At 40.2% G+C, this 14,581-nt stretch overlaps 1 protein-coding gene across 1 annotated transcript in view; it reads left to right on the top strand.

Moving 5' to 3' along the window:
- The first annotated feature begins 1,100 nt into the window (after positions 1-1,100).
- Positions 1,101-14,581, top strand: part of nlgn4xa (neuroligin 4 X-linked a) — a 159,046-nt gene continuing 145,565 nt past the window's right edge. Inside the window, exons 1-2 of the mRNA XM_003454715.5 lie at positions 1,101-1,555; positions 12,151-12,861. Of these exons, the coding sequence (XP_003454763.2) occupies positions 12,297-12,861 (565 nt within the window). The 5' untranslated portion in view covers positions 1,101-1,555; positions 12,151-12,296. The remainder of the gene's footprint in view (positions 1,556-12,150; positions 12,862-14,581) is intronic.

Raw genomic sequence — 14,581 nt, 5'->3', positions numbered from 1 at the left:
CGGACTGTGAAGTGTAGTCGAATGGTAACAAAGAGTGGGGAGGTAGTCAGACATCAGGGGATTGCAGTACCAGAAGGCAACACTGCAGACATCAAGGACAGCTACAACATCATGAAGAGGCCGCTAGGAAAGATGCAACCACCACGTACCAGCAGAGGGTCAGACAAGTCCTGAGGAGTCAGCTGAACGGAAAGAAGAAGACCCAGGCTGCCAACACATACACCCTGCCTGTGGTCAGATATGCTGGGATAGTAACCTGGCAAAGGAGAAGATAGAAGCCACTGACATGAAGACAAGGTAGCTTTTTTACATGTACATGTACATATAAACATATATATATTTATACATGAAAAAAAAAAATTCTACATGTAAATATATATATTTATACATTGTACATTGCACCTCAAAGGAATGGGATCCCCTCACCCACAATGCCTGACAACATGTTGAAGTTCAGGCCCACCAGCACTCACTAGTTATTACTACGTCATTACAGGAATACTTGGACCACAGACATGTTATTTACCATAACAACAATACAAATGAAAACAAAATCTGTTCAGACAGAAACACAAATCCCTCCAAAGGACTCAACACAGTTGGGGGAGGGTCTCCAGGACCATGTTTCAGCAGTTTGTCACTCACACATGAAGAGATTTAAAATAAAAACCAATAGAAACTACACACATGTGCACACACACACACACACACAGATACATTGATTTGTACATTGCTTTTATGCACTGGACAATACACACTTGCACATGTGTGCTTCACTACTCCCCACATACTAAACCAACAAAAAATATATTGCATCTTTATTTCACTTGACTATATGTTTCGTACATTTCGTTGTTATTGTTAAATTCACTACGTCTTGTTTCTCTGACATGATTTCAGTATCCTGCTAACCTGTCAGATTATGACAAGAATAGGAAAACAAAGTTTTTCCTTTGCATGACTGCAAAACCTGCCTTGTGATTGTGAGCAATTGTGCAGTGATGTTAGCACCCAGAACCGGGTTTGAAGAGTAGCTGGTGCCATGCTCCATGCCAGAGCTGCCACAACTCAGCGGCTGGTTAAGGGTGATGGAGAGAATGCGGCAATCCATTGGCTGCAGGCTTAGTATATTTCAGTCGGTGTAGTCCAATGGCAAGCGAGAGAGAGAGAGAGAGAGAGAGAGACCTGGTTTCTCTATCACTAATCTTGTCCGCGCAATACACTCGGTCTGTGAGAGCAATTAGATTCAGCACCGTTTCCAGTGCCTCTGCAGTGACTCATTGAAACATCTTCTGTGCTGATAAAGCCGCATCTCTATTCTCCCCCCTCCACACACACACACACACACGCACACAAACACACATTCAGTCTGTCTCAAAGACACATGCTGGACGTACAGTTGAACTGTCTTCAGAACGCAAAGACTGCGCGTCTTACTTTGGATTTGCAGAGCAGCGGGTTGGACGTGGACTTTATTGCGTTTTTCTTATGTGGCGTGTGTTTCGCCTGAAGTCGGGATTTACATTTAAGTCAGACGGTGGTGATACAGGCTGAGGTAAGTGCGCTGCCGGCGGGATGTCATGGCGAGCCTCACAGTTTTCCCCAAGCGAGAAATAACAGTGTAGATTTATAGAGAAGGGGAGAAGGTCTGTGCGTTTCCATGGGCTGACCCCCCTCCTCTGCTGTCTCGCAACATAGCACAGTCCAAAGGGAATTCTTCCACACACTGGTAACCGTAATAGAATCAGGCTTTTCCTTTTTACAGTTGGAAAAACTGTTAGAAGTCTGGCATGGCGATGTTTTCACCTGAAAACCCCGCAGCACGACAGGCTTGTTCTTGCGCACTTTCATTAGACTCCAGTTCACGTGAACGTGTTGATTAGAGAAACGATTTGCTGCAGTAAAGATGTCGGTTGATGCAGAAGATGATAAACATACATCTTAAATCCCGAACTGCACTTTTGTTTATTTGTGTATTTCTGTGTAGACACGCAGACTTGGAATCGTGTCTTAAACCAAACTGCGCCCGAGGAACAGCTCGGTTACCTTTATTGCGACAGCGCCGACAGGATAGGCGGATGTATTCCACCAGCTTAAAAACGTTTTTCCCTCTAGGTGGCAAAACGTTTCAACACGCAACACACTCGCGTTTTTCCAAAACTCTTGTGTGTATGGGATGCAACAAAGACGGGCATCTTCCAGCAGGACTTCTCTGCGTGCATCTCTATCGAAGCAACCACAAGATGGTGGTGTGGATATCTGTACGTGGATTTTGAGAAAAAGGGAGGGAAAAAAAACAAGAAAAAAAGGCGGTTGGGGTGTTAGAGTGGAAGGTTGAGTGGGGTTTGTCTCTTGCGTGGATATTTACAGCTACATCGCTGCTAATGCTGTGGTTTCAGTGGCTCTGTGGCATACACGCTGGCTCTGTAACAGCAGCAGATCGCAGTTCCACACAGGCTGCTGGTTTAAAAAGGGATGACCTTGTATGTGTTGTCATTCATGAGCCACACAATGAAGTGGTGAACCTGGTGCAAAAGGGTCCATAAAAACATAGACACACCCAGAAAATAGATGTGTTAAAATGTTATGTGTGAACATTAGGTGAAACATATGTTTTGCATTTTCAAGCTGCTCATGTCTGCACAGGTATTATTGATTATAATTGATAATCATATGATTCTCTAAAGAAATACATTCTTCAAACACCAAGAGTTCGGTTTAGCAAAGCTTTGATTCACTCTGGTGTAAAGCAGAAGATGTCGTCCTTCAGCCTCTTTTAGCAGAAGGAAAAAATGGCCGTGGCAGGTGTAAACTGTTTGAGGATTATGGCAATCTCACTGAATATTTTTTTGGCACTGATTGGGAAAGTTGGCCATATTCATCTTTCTAGGATGGTGCATGTTGTTGGTGAAAAAGAAAAAGAAAGTCTTTTTCATCCTATATACCTCTCTCTCTCATGTGCTTGACAGCATCATCTTTCTTAGAGAATGTTGTTTTTCTGTTGCATGTTGATGGCATGAGCTGCACGCTTAGGCCTACTTTAACTTGTTTTTAGTTCATTGTGTCTCTGGTGTCCGCAGGGGCCAAGATGCAAAGGGCTCTTCTGTGATGGTAGAATAAGCAAACAGAGATGGACCTGACTCATGCTTAGCCAGTGGTTGTTCTGCCACGATGTTACCACATGTGATAGTGTGGAGTGTGAGTTTATCACACAGTAGCTTCTGTAGGTAGTTCATGTTTTGCACCCCTGATGGGACAGGGGTGAGCTTGGCAAACACAAAGTGTCAGTGCATTTTCACATGCTGCTCAAAGCAGGCGGTCTTTTCCCTACATTTGCAGGTTATGTTTACGTTAGATCGGTTACATAATTTGGATACTTTCTCACATTGCCACTAAACTGGAACAGGAAAAGGTTTATTACTTGTGTGTTTTTAGTCGAGTACTGTAAGGGAAGTTTTAGGTCTTTGGCAACCTGCTAGCAACATGGTTCCTGTCTGGAATCAGTCTGGGCTCATTACAGCGTGCTTTGTCTGAAATCTTGAGGACTTAGGATATCCTGCTGTGGAAAGAAAGTATGAGTATGAGTATGAGTACTTTCTTGCAAACATCTCGACCCCTTTATGCACATTTTCTATCAGTCTGTCCATAAATTGGCAGAATTTGCTAGAGGGGGTTACCCACAGTTAATGTAAAAAATCAGACAGTCAGGCCCTTAAGTGCCTTGGCTATGAAGAAAGTCCCTAACCCACACAAGTGTTTCAGCACTGTTAAGGTACCATTACAAGAGTTCTTGCAAATTCCAGCCTCCTGCTATTTAAACCATTGCACCCCGTTGCAAGGGCCTGCCTTCATCAGGAAGAAGAAATTAAGAGTTAATGTTGTCGATTAAAAGCTGATGAAAAATCAGATTGGGTTCTTTTTTCCTAGAGAAATGTTTCTTTACAAAATTAAAATGATCACAGTCTGCTTTCTCTAGGATACTGTGGCCGTGCATCGAGATCCAACACACTCCAAAAATCACTCTATGATGATTAAACCAATTTTCAGACAAGTTATGAAAAACAGAGATGATGGAGTTACATTTTAATACACTGACTCGCCAAGGGATCAGAGTTAGCCTCTTGGTGCTTCTAGTGTTAACCAGAGCGCACAGTCAATAGTTATTGATCCGCACAAAAAAACCCCCCATTTTATTTCATTTATATGAAATATTATGAAATCTTAGTACTATATTGGAATGACTTTTGAGATGAAGAGCACAGGTGTAAACATCATCATCTTGGTAAAGGATACTTCAGAAAAACACATAATTTAAAAAGCTAACAACTTAAGTTGCTCGTCATGTTTGTGTAACATAAGAAGGAGAAAATAGAGACATTCCTCACATCACAGCATATTTGAGTTTCTTTCTCTTGTTTAAAACCAATATTTTAATGTTAGTAGGCAAGGTGGATAGGGCAAAACAGACATTAGGGCCGAATAATTCACAAGTAATATGGGGCATGAAAAGGCTATCTATCTATCTATCTATCTATCTATCTATCTATCTATCTATCTATCTATCTATCTATCTATCTATCTATCTATCTATCTCTCTATCTATCTGTCTGTCTGTCTGTCCTTAGCACAGGAGAGTGATTGCTGAAATTTTGCTGAAAGTTTCATAGCATGTGTTTTAGGAGCGTTGGCCTCTTTCACACGTTCCCTGTTGCTTAAGACACTTTTACAGTGAAGAGGGATTTAAGATCATTTGTCCTTCGAAGATTTCAGATTGTCCAGATTTATTGGATGTCTTCATTAAAAAGCTTAGAATTTTCTTTGAAAAATGTATTTTTTCTCTTTTTCCTGGGTGTGACATGCTCGCTTATTGTCTTGTTCCTTCATGCAACATCTACTAGCGATCTTCTGTCTAAAATGAGGCAGCTAGCTGTGGGTAGCATTTTCATTCATTGTTCCTTCACTTATTGCAAACCAAAGCAGCCTCAAACCCCGATGCTCCCTCCACCTTTCTTTAAATTTGTGGTGATATTTTGTTGTTGGTGTGCAGCTTCTGTTTGATTCTGGCAGCACAGATTTCTTTGGTGGTCTAAAGTTAGCTGACTCCAAGTAGCTTCTGGAGAAGTGACATGTTTACTTCTTCCAGCCTGTAATCCATTACTGATTACTCATTGTGTTCAAGAAAGATAGTGTTTGTTTCTGTAAAGTGGAGATTTTGTAGAAAAAAAAAGTGTTATTAGCTTTGTCAGATTGTGTGCTTTATTGTTATGACTTAAACTCATAAGAATTTTATTAATAATCAATGCAGAAATCCTGATACTTCTAAAAGGTTTACTTTTTCTTGCAGCTGTATGTTGCAGTTCTGTTGTTTTATGTTTTTTCAACTTCCTGTGATAGCCACATGAGTAGAGAGTGCCTGACTGGATCATTTTATGATGATTGAAATGCAAATGACAGACTGCGGCTTCATTGATATTCATAAGATGTATTTCATATAATCATTACGAGTCAGAACAATGTTCAGAATCTCCTGTGTGCTTCTATCAAGGAGAGCTATGGATGCATACTCCGCTCAGCTCGAGCCATCTGAAGGACTTTTTTGAAAAACACAAACACACCCTATCCCCCAAACACACATCATAAAATACCCCATTACTGCAAGTAATATAAACTCTGTCGATTTATCACATACACACAAGAAAAGAAGAAAAAGAAAAACAAGCATATACCCTCAGTTAAGAATGAGTAACAATTTCATTTCATTTGCTGCATTCATGCTTTTACTGTTTGGTGACTCCTGTGCTGCCATGCGAGGCAGCTTGAACATAATAGGAGCCAGTGATGTACAGCCTGCGGTTGTAGTCAAACACCAAACAACTGCTCACTAAAACCAATACATCTTCTGTTAAATATATGTTGTATATATGCAGTTATATAATGTTAGAGTGAATTAAAGACCTTGCCCATTTTCAAAGGCATATATCTTATTTGACATATTTGTCATTAATAAGACTTTTAAATGAGTCAAAACTTGTTTTTTCCTTATTATTAATATGCAAACATGTATAATGTTTTTATTTATGGGTTCCTTGTGTTAAGTAACCCAATTGTATTAGTTCATCCATCAGTATTTTTCTGCATGCACTGATGAAGACATAACACTATGGCACCACTATGTAGTGGAAGACCATGGTGGTCTGGTAAATCCTAGAGCTCTGGGGGAAGAAGAAAGTACAGGTGAAGGAGTCATAGAGCCAAGAGGCCATCCTGCCTGAGACCAGTCTTGACTCTTATAAGCACCTGAAACAAGTGACTGCTCAGCATTACCAGGTAAACTACCAGTCAAAGTTTGGACACACCTTCTCATTTAATGGTTTTTCATTATTTTTACTATTTTATACTTTGTAGATACAAACTGAAGACATCAAATACATGAAGCAAGATATATGGAATTATGTAGCAAAGAAAACATTGATAAATGCTTCTAAATATGGTTTAGATTCCTGAAAGTAGCCGCCCTTTGCTTTGTTGTCAGCGCTGCAAACCCTCGGCCTTCTCTCAGTGAGCTTCATGATGTCGTCACCTGACATGGTTTCACCTCACAGGTGTGCCTGTCAGGGGTCATTGGTGGAATTTCTTGCCTTCTTAATGAGGTTGGGACCATCAGGTGTGTTGTGTAGCAGTCAGGTTGGTGCACAGCTGACAGCTCTATTTGACAACTGTTAGAATTCATATTATGGGAAGAACCAATCAGCTAAGTAAAGAGAAACAACAGCCCATCATTACTGTAAGAACTGAAGGTCAGTCAGTCTGGAAAATGACTGAAACTTTGAATGTATCTCCAAGTGCAGTCGCAGAAACCATCGAGACTACGATGAAACTGTCTCACATGAGGACCAGGAGTCCCCTCTGCTGCTGAGGATACATTCATCTGAGTCACCAGCCTCAGAAATCACAAGTTAACAGCAGCTCAGATTAGAGCCCAGATAAATGCCACACAGAGCTCCAGTAGCAGACACATCTCTACATGTTCAGAGGAGACTGTGTGAATCAGGCCTTTATGGTCAAACAGCTGCTAAGAAACTACGACTAAGGAAAAGGGCCAAGAAACACAAGGATGGACATTAGACCATGGGGGGGGGGGCTTTGCTGGTGACACTGTTGGGGATTTATTTAAAACTGAAGGCACACTGAACCAGCATGGCTACCACAGCATCCTGCAGCCACATGCCATCCCATCATCTATTTTTCAACAGCACAATGATCCCAAACACACCTCCAGGCTGTGTCAGGGCTATCTGACCAAGAAGGAGAGTGATGGAGTGCTGCACCAGATGGCCTGGCCTCCACAGTCACCTGACCTGAACCCAGTGGAGATGGTTTGGGATGAGATGGAGCGCAGAGTGAAGGCAAAGGACCAACAGGTGCTCAGCATCTCTGGGAACTCCTTCAAGACTGTTGGAAACCATTTCATGTGACGACCTCATGAAGCTCATGGAGAGAACGCCAAGAGTGAGCAAAACAGTAATCAAAGCAAAGGCTGGCTGTTAAAAGAATCTGAAATATAACACGTTTTGAGTTATTTCACACATTTTTGTTTATTACATAATTCTTCATGTGTTCATTCATAGTTTTGATGCCTTCAGTGAGAATCTACTGTGTAAATAGTCATGGAAATAAAGAAAAAACATTAAATGAGAAGGTGTGTCCAAACCTTTGACTGGTAGTATATGTAGTACCTGTAGTACCTTCAGCTCATCTGCTGAAACTATGTAATATTTGAAATACTGTTTTCTCTTGACTTTGAAATTTAAATGTCTCCATTCTGTATTTAATATAAATAATAAATGTCACCATTTAGTTGTTACCCATAATGCACTCAGTAATTTCATGATACTGCACAGTTTAGTCAGTATATGAACAGCTCTTTCCTAGAGCTGGTGACACTTTGTGGAGACACTCCATTAACAACCAGTGTGTTACCATGGAGAACCAGGGAAAGAGCAGACCTGCAGGTGGCTGCATTTTACTCTTTTTCCTGGCACATACTGGGAGGGCAAAGACAGACTCCTAGGTGTCATTTTCTAAAGACAGCCACAAGAAAGATTGCTTCAGAAGGGAGATTGTCCAGCTAGCCCAGGGATGGCAGGGAAACAGTATAGACCCAGTGTATCACCTAAGAGCAGGGAGGTCTCCTGAACGCCCTACTTTCAGCAAGTTGATGGAAAGAATCTATTATTATTACTGCTGTCAGCGTTAATCTCGTTAAAATGGGTCTGGAGGCGTCAACGCGTTAACAAGCTAACCGCGCTAACGCGTTGACGCCGTGCAGCCCCACACACGGGGTGATCCGTGGTAACTTGTTAACAGAGATTTGCCGTGTTAATGCAGTTATGGCGTTTACGTCATTTTAACGAGATTAACGCTGACACCACTAATTACTATTAAAAATCATTATTTAAAAAATGATTTTGTGAATGCTTTGTAAGGTTGCTGCTCTTCAAAGCCTAAAAGAAGAGTCGGTGACAAATGAAGAAAACTTCAAGAAAGATGGATTTTCCAGTATTTTTTTGTTGAGCTCAGTAGAAGTGTGAGATGACTTATATGGACTTTGGATATTGATGCTGCAGTTAAAGCACGTTACCTGACGGCTGACGGCTGACGGCCTGCATGCTGCTGATATTCCAGGTCTTGAAAAAAATGCTTGTTAAAGCAAGTACAGGTCAAGGCTTCCAGATGCCCACCTGGAAGCTGTACTCAGAGTTTCAGCATCCATCAGAGTAAATATGGCTCAGCTGTGTGACCAGAAGTGCTGCCAAGTGGCTGGCAAGAAAGAAAGCACAAATGGACTCAGAGGTGATTTGTTTATTGAGCGCAGTGTTGCAATAAATTCTTTAAAAGGGAAAAAAAGCACTAACAGTTAAAAATACATATACAAATGTACATTTGTGGGGGGTTTTAAATATATATATATTTAATTTAACAAGACGACAGCATGACAGTAATGCTGTCAATTGTTTTAGCAGTTGTGTTTGTTTTTCATTAGTATTTCATTTTTCTCATGATCTTATTTTAATGAGCAGAGGTGATCTCTGTAGAACATCATACACATCTAAATAAAGCCTCAGCTTCCCTCTGGGTTTAATAAAGTTTCTCTGATTCTGAAGTAAAAATAACTGGGATAGAATAGATTTTCAACTGTGTACTGTATAAAATGGAACTAAACTTTACAGTACTCAGGCTACTTTACCAAACGTTTGATGCTGGGTGTGCAGTTTCTGCTTTAAATACATTCATCGTTTATATTCAACAATCTAAGCTCAAATTTTGACATTTTTATTTTCTACATTATTAACTGTATCACAACATCCAGGGCCTTTATAAGCACAGAACATACAGAAAACAAATTAATTTGAGCTTTGATTTTCTTTATGTATATTTTATTCATTACTAAACTTTATTATCTGTATCTTTACCACACATTTGACTACATATAGATACTGTAGGTGCAGTCAGTGGTCAAAGGCTACTCTATTAGAGGCTGGGATTGGGTGAATATGGTCCTTGATGATCATCATGTCCAGTTGACAATGAATGTGTCCTCTTGTGTAATTCAAATGAACAACTAGGGTCATCTCTAGTCTTTGCCTTGGTCAAGGGCAGCAATGTAAGGAAAGACAAAAGTTACAGTTATCATTGTAATCACCCTGTTTTAGTTCTTTTTACTCAAAAGTATCAAAACTTTGTGGTAACATCTGGACTGATGTGTTTACAGACAGTATGTTAATGATGAGTTTAAAGGCTGTAGGTTGCAGCCATTGCTCTAACACTGTGTATAAATGTAACAGGGCTCAGTGCAGGTTCTCACAGTTTGAGCTGCTTCAGGCTTTATTTGTGGACATCTTATTAAAAACAGTAGCTAGCTAGTACTGCTGGGAGGTAATATTTTCATAAGCTAAGATGATCTTAAACGAGCTGGGGGCTGCATGCAGCCATGCTAACATTAGCCATGTTAGCACGTTATTGTCAACAGATGGTCAGGCTGAGTCCAGAGGTGCACACTCTGGGTTCAGTTCTCCATTTCACTGCAGACTCCCTTCATATTCATATTCAGACTGTGAATACTGAGGCCTTTATAAATGCACACACACTTCTTAGCAGTGCAAAGCTACTGGAACAAACAGCAGTGTAAAAGAATCCAAGCAGCCAGCCTGTGTCTCTTTAACCATTTAGATGGCTAATTTGCATCGATAGCTAATCGATAATCTGATAGCTGATCCAGGAGCTAACAGCAAAGGAAAATGCAGTGAGGAAATGGTTTTGAAAATCAGGAGTGGAATTTTAAATGGCAGAAATAAATCTTTGATTTTTAAATCCATTTAATTATTTTTATTTTTCTAAATTGTATTTTTAAAAAGTTTTGTTTTTTGGAATTCAAAAGTGTTTTTTGAAATTAGGTTTTATTGAGAGTTCTTTTTTGTGAAATCCATTTTCAATTTGAAGTATTTATTAATGAAATTCATTTTGAAATATAAATAGCGTTTTTATTTTAAATGAAATTTTAAATGAAATTTATTTTGTGAACAAAATAAAAGCAGATCTCTTGTTTTTCTGTATTTATTGTGAATCTCCTTGCTGCACCACCTTGTCACTGATCAGGGACATACTCTCTTTTCACTACATCCAAACTCATTATAGGGCTGATTGACTTTGTGATGTTAATGTTTTGTAATTTCACTCAGTTAGTGTTACGGTGCCTGTACAGCCATTTTCCTTTGTCTGAACTATTTTCCCAGGCAGACAGTCGTAAATGTGAGATCCACGTAGTCAACAGTTTCTTCCTCTCTGTTCTGTTTCACTAATCATTAAAGCTGTTGGAATCAGACAGATCAGCATGTACTTTGACTCTCTTAGTAAGGTCCTGCTCATCTATTCATGCAGTTTTGTTTTTCATTTTGAGAAAGGACTCAGTGCTGGTGATTTGGCTGCTTTCAGTGAGAGGATAATTAATCAACACATTTTGATTGGAGCTGATTTTCCTCAACCAATAAAATATGAAAACCATATAGTTTAAAATGAAGAAGGTGCTATAACAGGACCTTGAATTAGCAAGGTGCATGATATTTGGTTTGAAACAAATATCAGTGAGATGCCTCAGAGCCTACAGGAACTTTCCAGAACTCCATCATCAAAGAAAATGTGCTGTTATTGACTTATTTCCACCAGTCTCAATCCTCCACAGTCCTCTACTCGTTCTTTTCTTTTGTTCCGGAGCCAACAAAGCATTCTCATTTTTGTTTTTGGGCAGCTAGCAAGCACTGAAAATGAAGACGTTTTCAGAATAACTGCAGGAAATTGATGCCTTCGGTCACTTTACCGAAACAAAAAACCAAAACCAAAAACCAATGTGATGATGATGATGATGATGATAACAATAATAATAAAGTATAGATAACAGACATGTTTTATTCAAATTAATGTTAAGACAATCAACAGAGAGTCGTCATTAAGAATGTCGCAGAGGTCAGATCAAACTTTGACTTTATTCCTGGCCACCAACACAAAACAGCAAAACAGCAAAACAGCAAAACAGCATGTAGGAATGGAGGATGGAGATTATAAGTCTTGTTTAGACTCGTATACATTTTATAATATATTTATTTAAACTGTTTGTTGCTACTTTGACTCAAAATGTGGTTAGGTACATGCACCAAAACTAGTTGATTAATACAAGACAAGAATCGTGGTTTTGCTTGTTAAAAAGCAACATTTTGAAACCATTAACGTGTCAATTTATGATGCAAAATGACACATAGAAACATTACAGTTTAACTTTAAAGAAAATCCAACCCAAACAATATATTCTGAGAGCACAGAAAATCATTTCAAATAAATGTTTGAACACTTTTTAATTTTAAGTCAAAATTTTGTCCTTCGTCTTAACCAACAAAACCATTTAGGAGATAACCAAGGTTAAGATCACCCTCTCAAGAACATACGTGTGCATACACATTGTATATCCAAGTAATTTTTTCCCTAGTCATTTGCTGAATTAAAGATGATTAATCTGCTCAGACTCATCTAGTAAACTGGAATAACACTGTAAATATGTCATAGTGGAAACACTCAACATTCTTTTTGTTGTTGTTTTAGGAGATCTCATCAAGCTGGACTTGAGATAACCAAAGTGTTCTTCAGAGTGCTTTCTTCTGGGAGTGAGAGTTACCCAACAGACATCAACCTCCACAGAGTCTTGAGATGGGGAGCTCTGAGAAAGCTGCTTTGACTGGCCGGGGCTCATGTGCTCAACTTGCATCCTGAGGAGAAGCAGGCAGCTTCTTGGTGGGGTGCCGAGGACCCAAGCGTGGACCAGAACCACAACCTGCCAGGCTCGGGCTCAGCACAAAAGGAGCATGACAGCATCTGGAGGCCTTTCATGGATGTGTTACTGCATGGCTAAGGTCAGCATTCTACCGTGGATGGGGCTGGTGTTGATCTCGTCAGCTATTGTTCAAGCCCAGCAGCACCCTGTAGTCACCACCAATTATGGGAAATTGCGGGGAGTGAAACTTACATTGCCCAATGAGATACTGGGACCAGTGGAGCAGTATTTGGGGATTCCATATGCAATGGCCCCAACGGGGGAGCGGAGGTTCCAGCCACCGGAGCCCCCCATGTCGTGGCCCGGTATCAGGAATGCTACTCAGTTTCCTTCAGTTTGTCCTCAGTTCTTAGAGGACCGCTTTTTACTCAATGATATGCTCCCCGTGTGGTTCACGGCTAACTTGGATACAGTGGTTACCTACGTGCAGGAGCAGAGCGAGGACTGTCTTTATCTGAACATCTATGTCCCCACAGAGGACGGTAGGAAAACCCCGTTTATCTGCTCGCTGTCATGTGTCTGTGTTTTTACAGCTTATATTTCACTTTATTTGAGCTTTAGTATTCTTCTGGCAGTCTTACATTCATCTCCCAACACCTGCTCAGTCTCACATCAATCTGCCACTTCCATTTTGTAATGATTTTGCAGTTTTGTATTGTGTTATGAAGAAAGCACAGCTCTTTCCTTGACAGACTGCTTTCACCATTCACTTTACTAAGTGAATTATTCATCCACTAATAGAAGACGTGAGCTTGGATTAGCTGTGAGACAGGTCTGCATCACCTACAGGTGCAGCGCTGGGGCAATGACCCAATCCTCCTTTCACATATTAAAGCGCCACATTTCCTTCAAAGTTCCATGAATCCACAGAGTAATCATGTTAAATAATTTACATAATAATATTTTAAAAAATAATCACATCCTGTTCAGTATTACAGAGCATTACAAATTTTTGAATCAACCTTATACTGAATTTATCCATAAATCCACAGAGAGTCATTTACTGTGTGACATTCAGGTGACTCTTTACTGGAACATACATAAATCGTCCATGGAACCGGAATCGAGCTACCGATGAGGAACTGGAATAAAAAACAGAAGCACAACTTTATGGGACAAATAACTCAGGAATAAGCGCTAATGAGTGAGCCAAATTAGCACCACGGTGGATTCATAAATGCACAGTCATAATGAGAGGATGCACTGCAGGTGCAAGAGCCTGGGAAGGGCAGTGCCACCTGTGGGCAGAACACAGACCAGCCCACCTCTCCACCTGAGAGAGCAGAGAGAGAAAGCACAGGTAGAAACCTCAAACCTGTCAAACACTGACAGTTTGCTTAAGGTCGATAAAAACTCTGTCCCTGGTCTTCTGAAGTTTTATTAAGGGAAAAAGTCATGTAAAGATAGAGGAGGATACTAGTTGTTGTCTGAGTTTATCGCCAAAATATAATGAATCTCCCACATGTATGTGTGAACTCTGTAACAGATGTGAAACATATGCAGTGCACTCAGCAGCTTAGTGAGGATCACCTGCACAGCTGTTCAACAGATTCTTCTGACCAGTTGCCCAGGACTGTTGCTTCCATGCTTTAAGTGATGCTTGCACATTTGTATGGCCTTGATTAACTAATGAAAGCAATCAACACCTGTCTTTTGGTGGTCTTGGTCAGGTTGCCTGATTTTCTTTTTCAGATTCTAATTGCCGATTACCTTTTACTTAATAATTTATGACTTACTTGATTTCTTTGGCAATTCTGATTTCTAGCGTTCAGCCAGTGAGGTCTCCTGACAGTCAACACACAGTGGTTGAAATAACCACACATTTTCCCTTTTTTCTTTCTTCTTTTCCAAAGAAAGAGCAAATGCAGAACTTCTTGTCAAATGGTTTAGAGTCCACGTTGCTTTGTTAACCAAGAGCACTGTGTGATTAAAATTTTTAAAAAGCTTGAGGTTTGAGTGGAAGACTCTTCTATATTAGCTGATTTTCCACACTCTCTTGTTTGAATGAGTACTTGTGATCTGGAGTAGGTGTGCTAATGGTACCAGCCGAGCACCTCAACAATTCAGGCTCTGCAGCATCGTCTGTGGACGGGATTCTAAAAGCACAGTGTGTAACCTGGAGTCAGTGAAGATCAGGGGTTGTAGATCCGTTGTAGACGCTGAAAGGACAGTGAAACAAATCATGTTGTGTGTCTGGCTCAT

This window comes from Oreochromis niloticus, linkage group LG23 (genome assembly GCF_001858045.2).
Source record: "Oreochromis niloticus isolate F11D_XX linkage group LG23, O_niloticus_UMD_NMBU, whole genome shotgun sequence".
Classification (NCBI taxonomy): Eukaryota; Metazoa; Chordata; class Actinopteri; order Cichliformes; family Cichlidae; genus Oreochromis; species Oreochromis niloticus.
The sequence above is the reverse complement of the archived record's forward strand: the minus strand, read 5'-3'. Positions and strand labels throughout refer to the sequence as shown.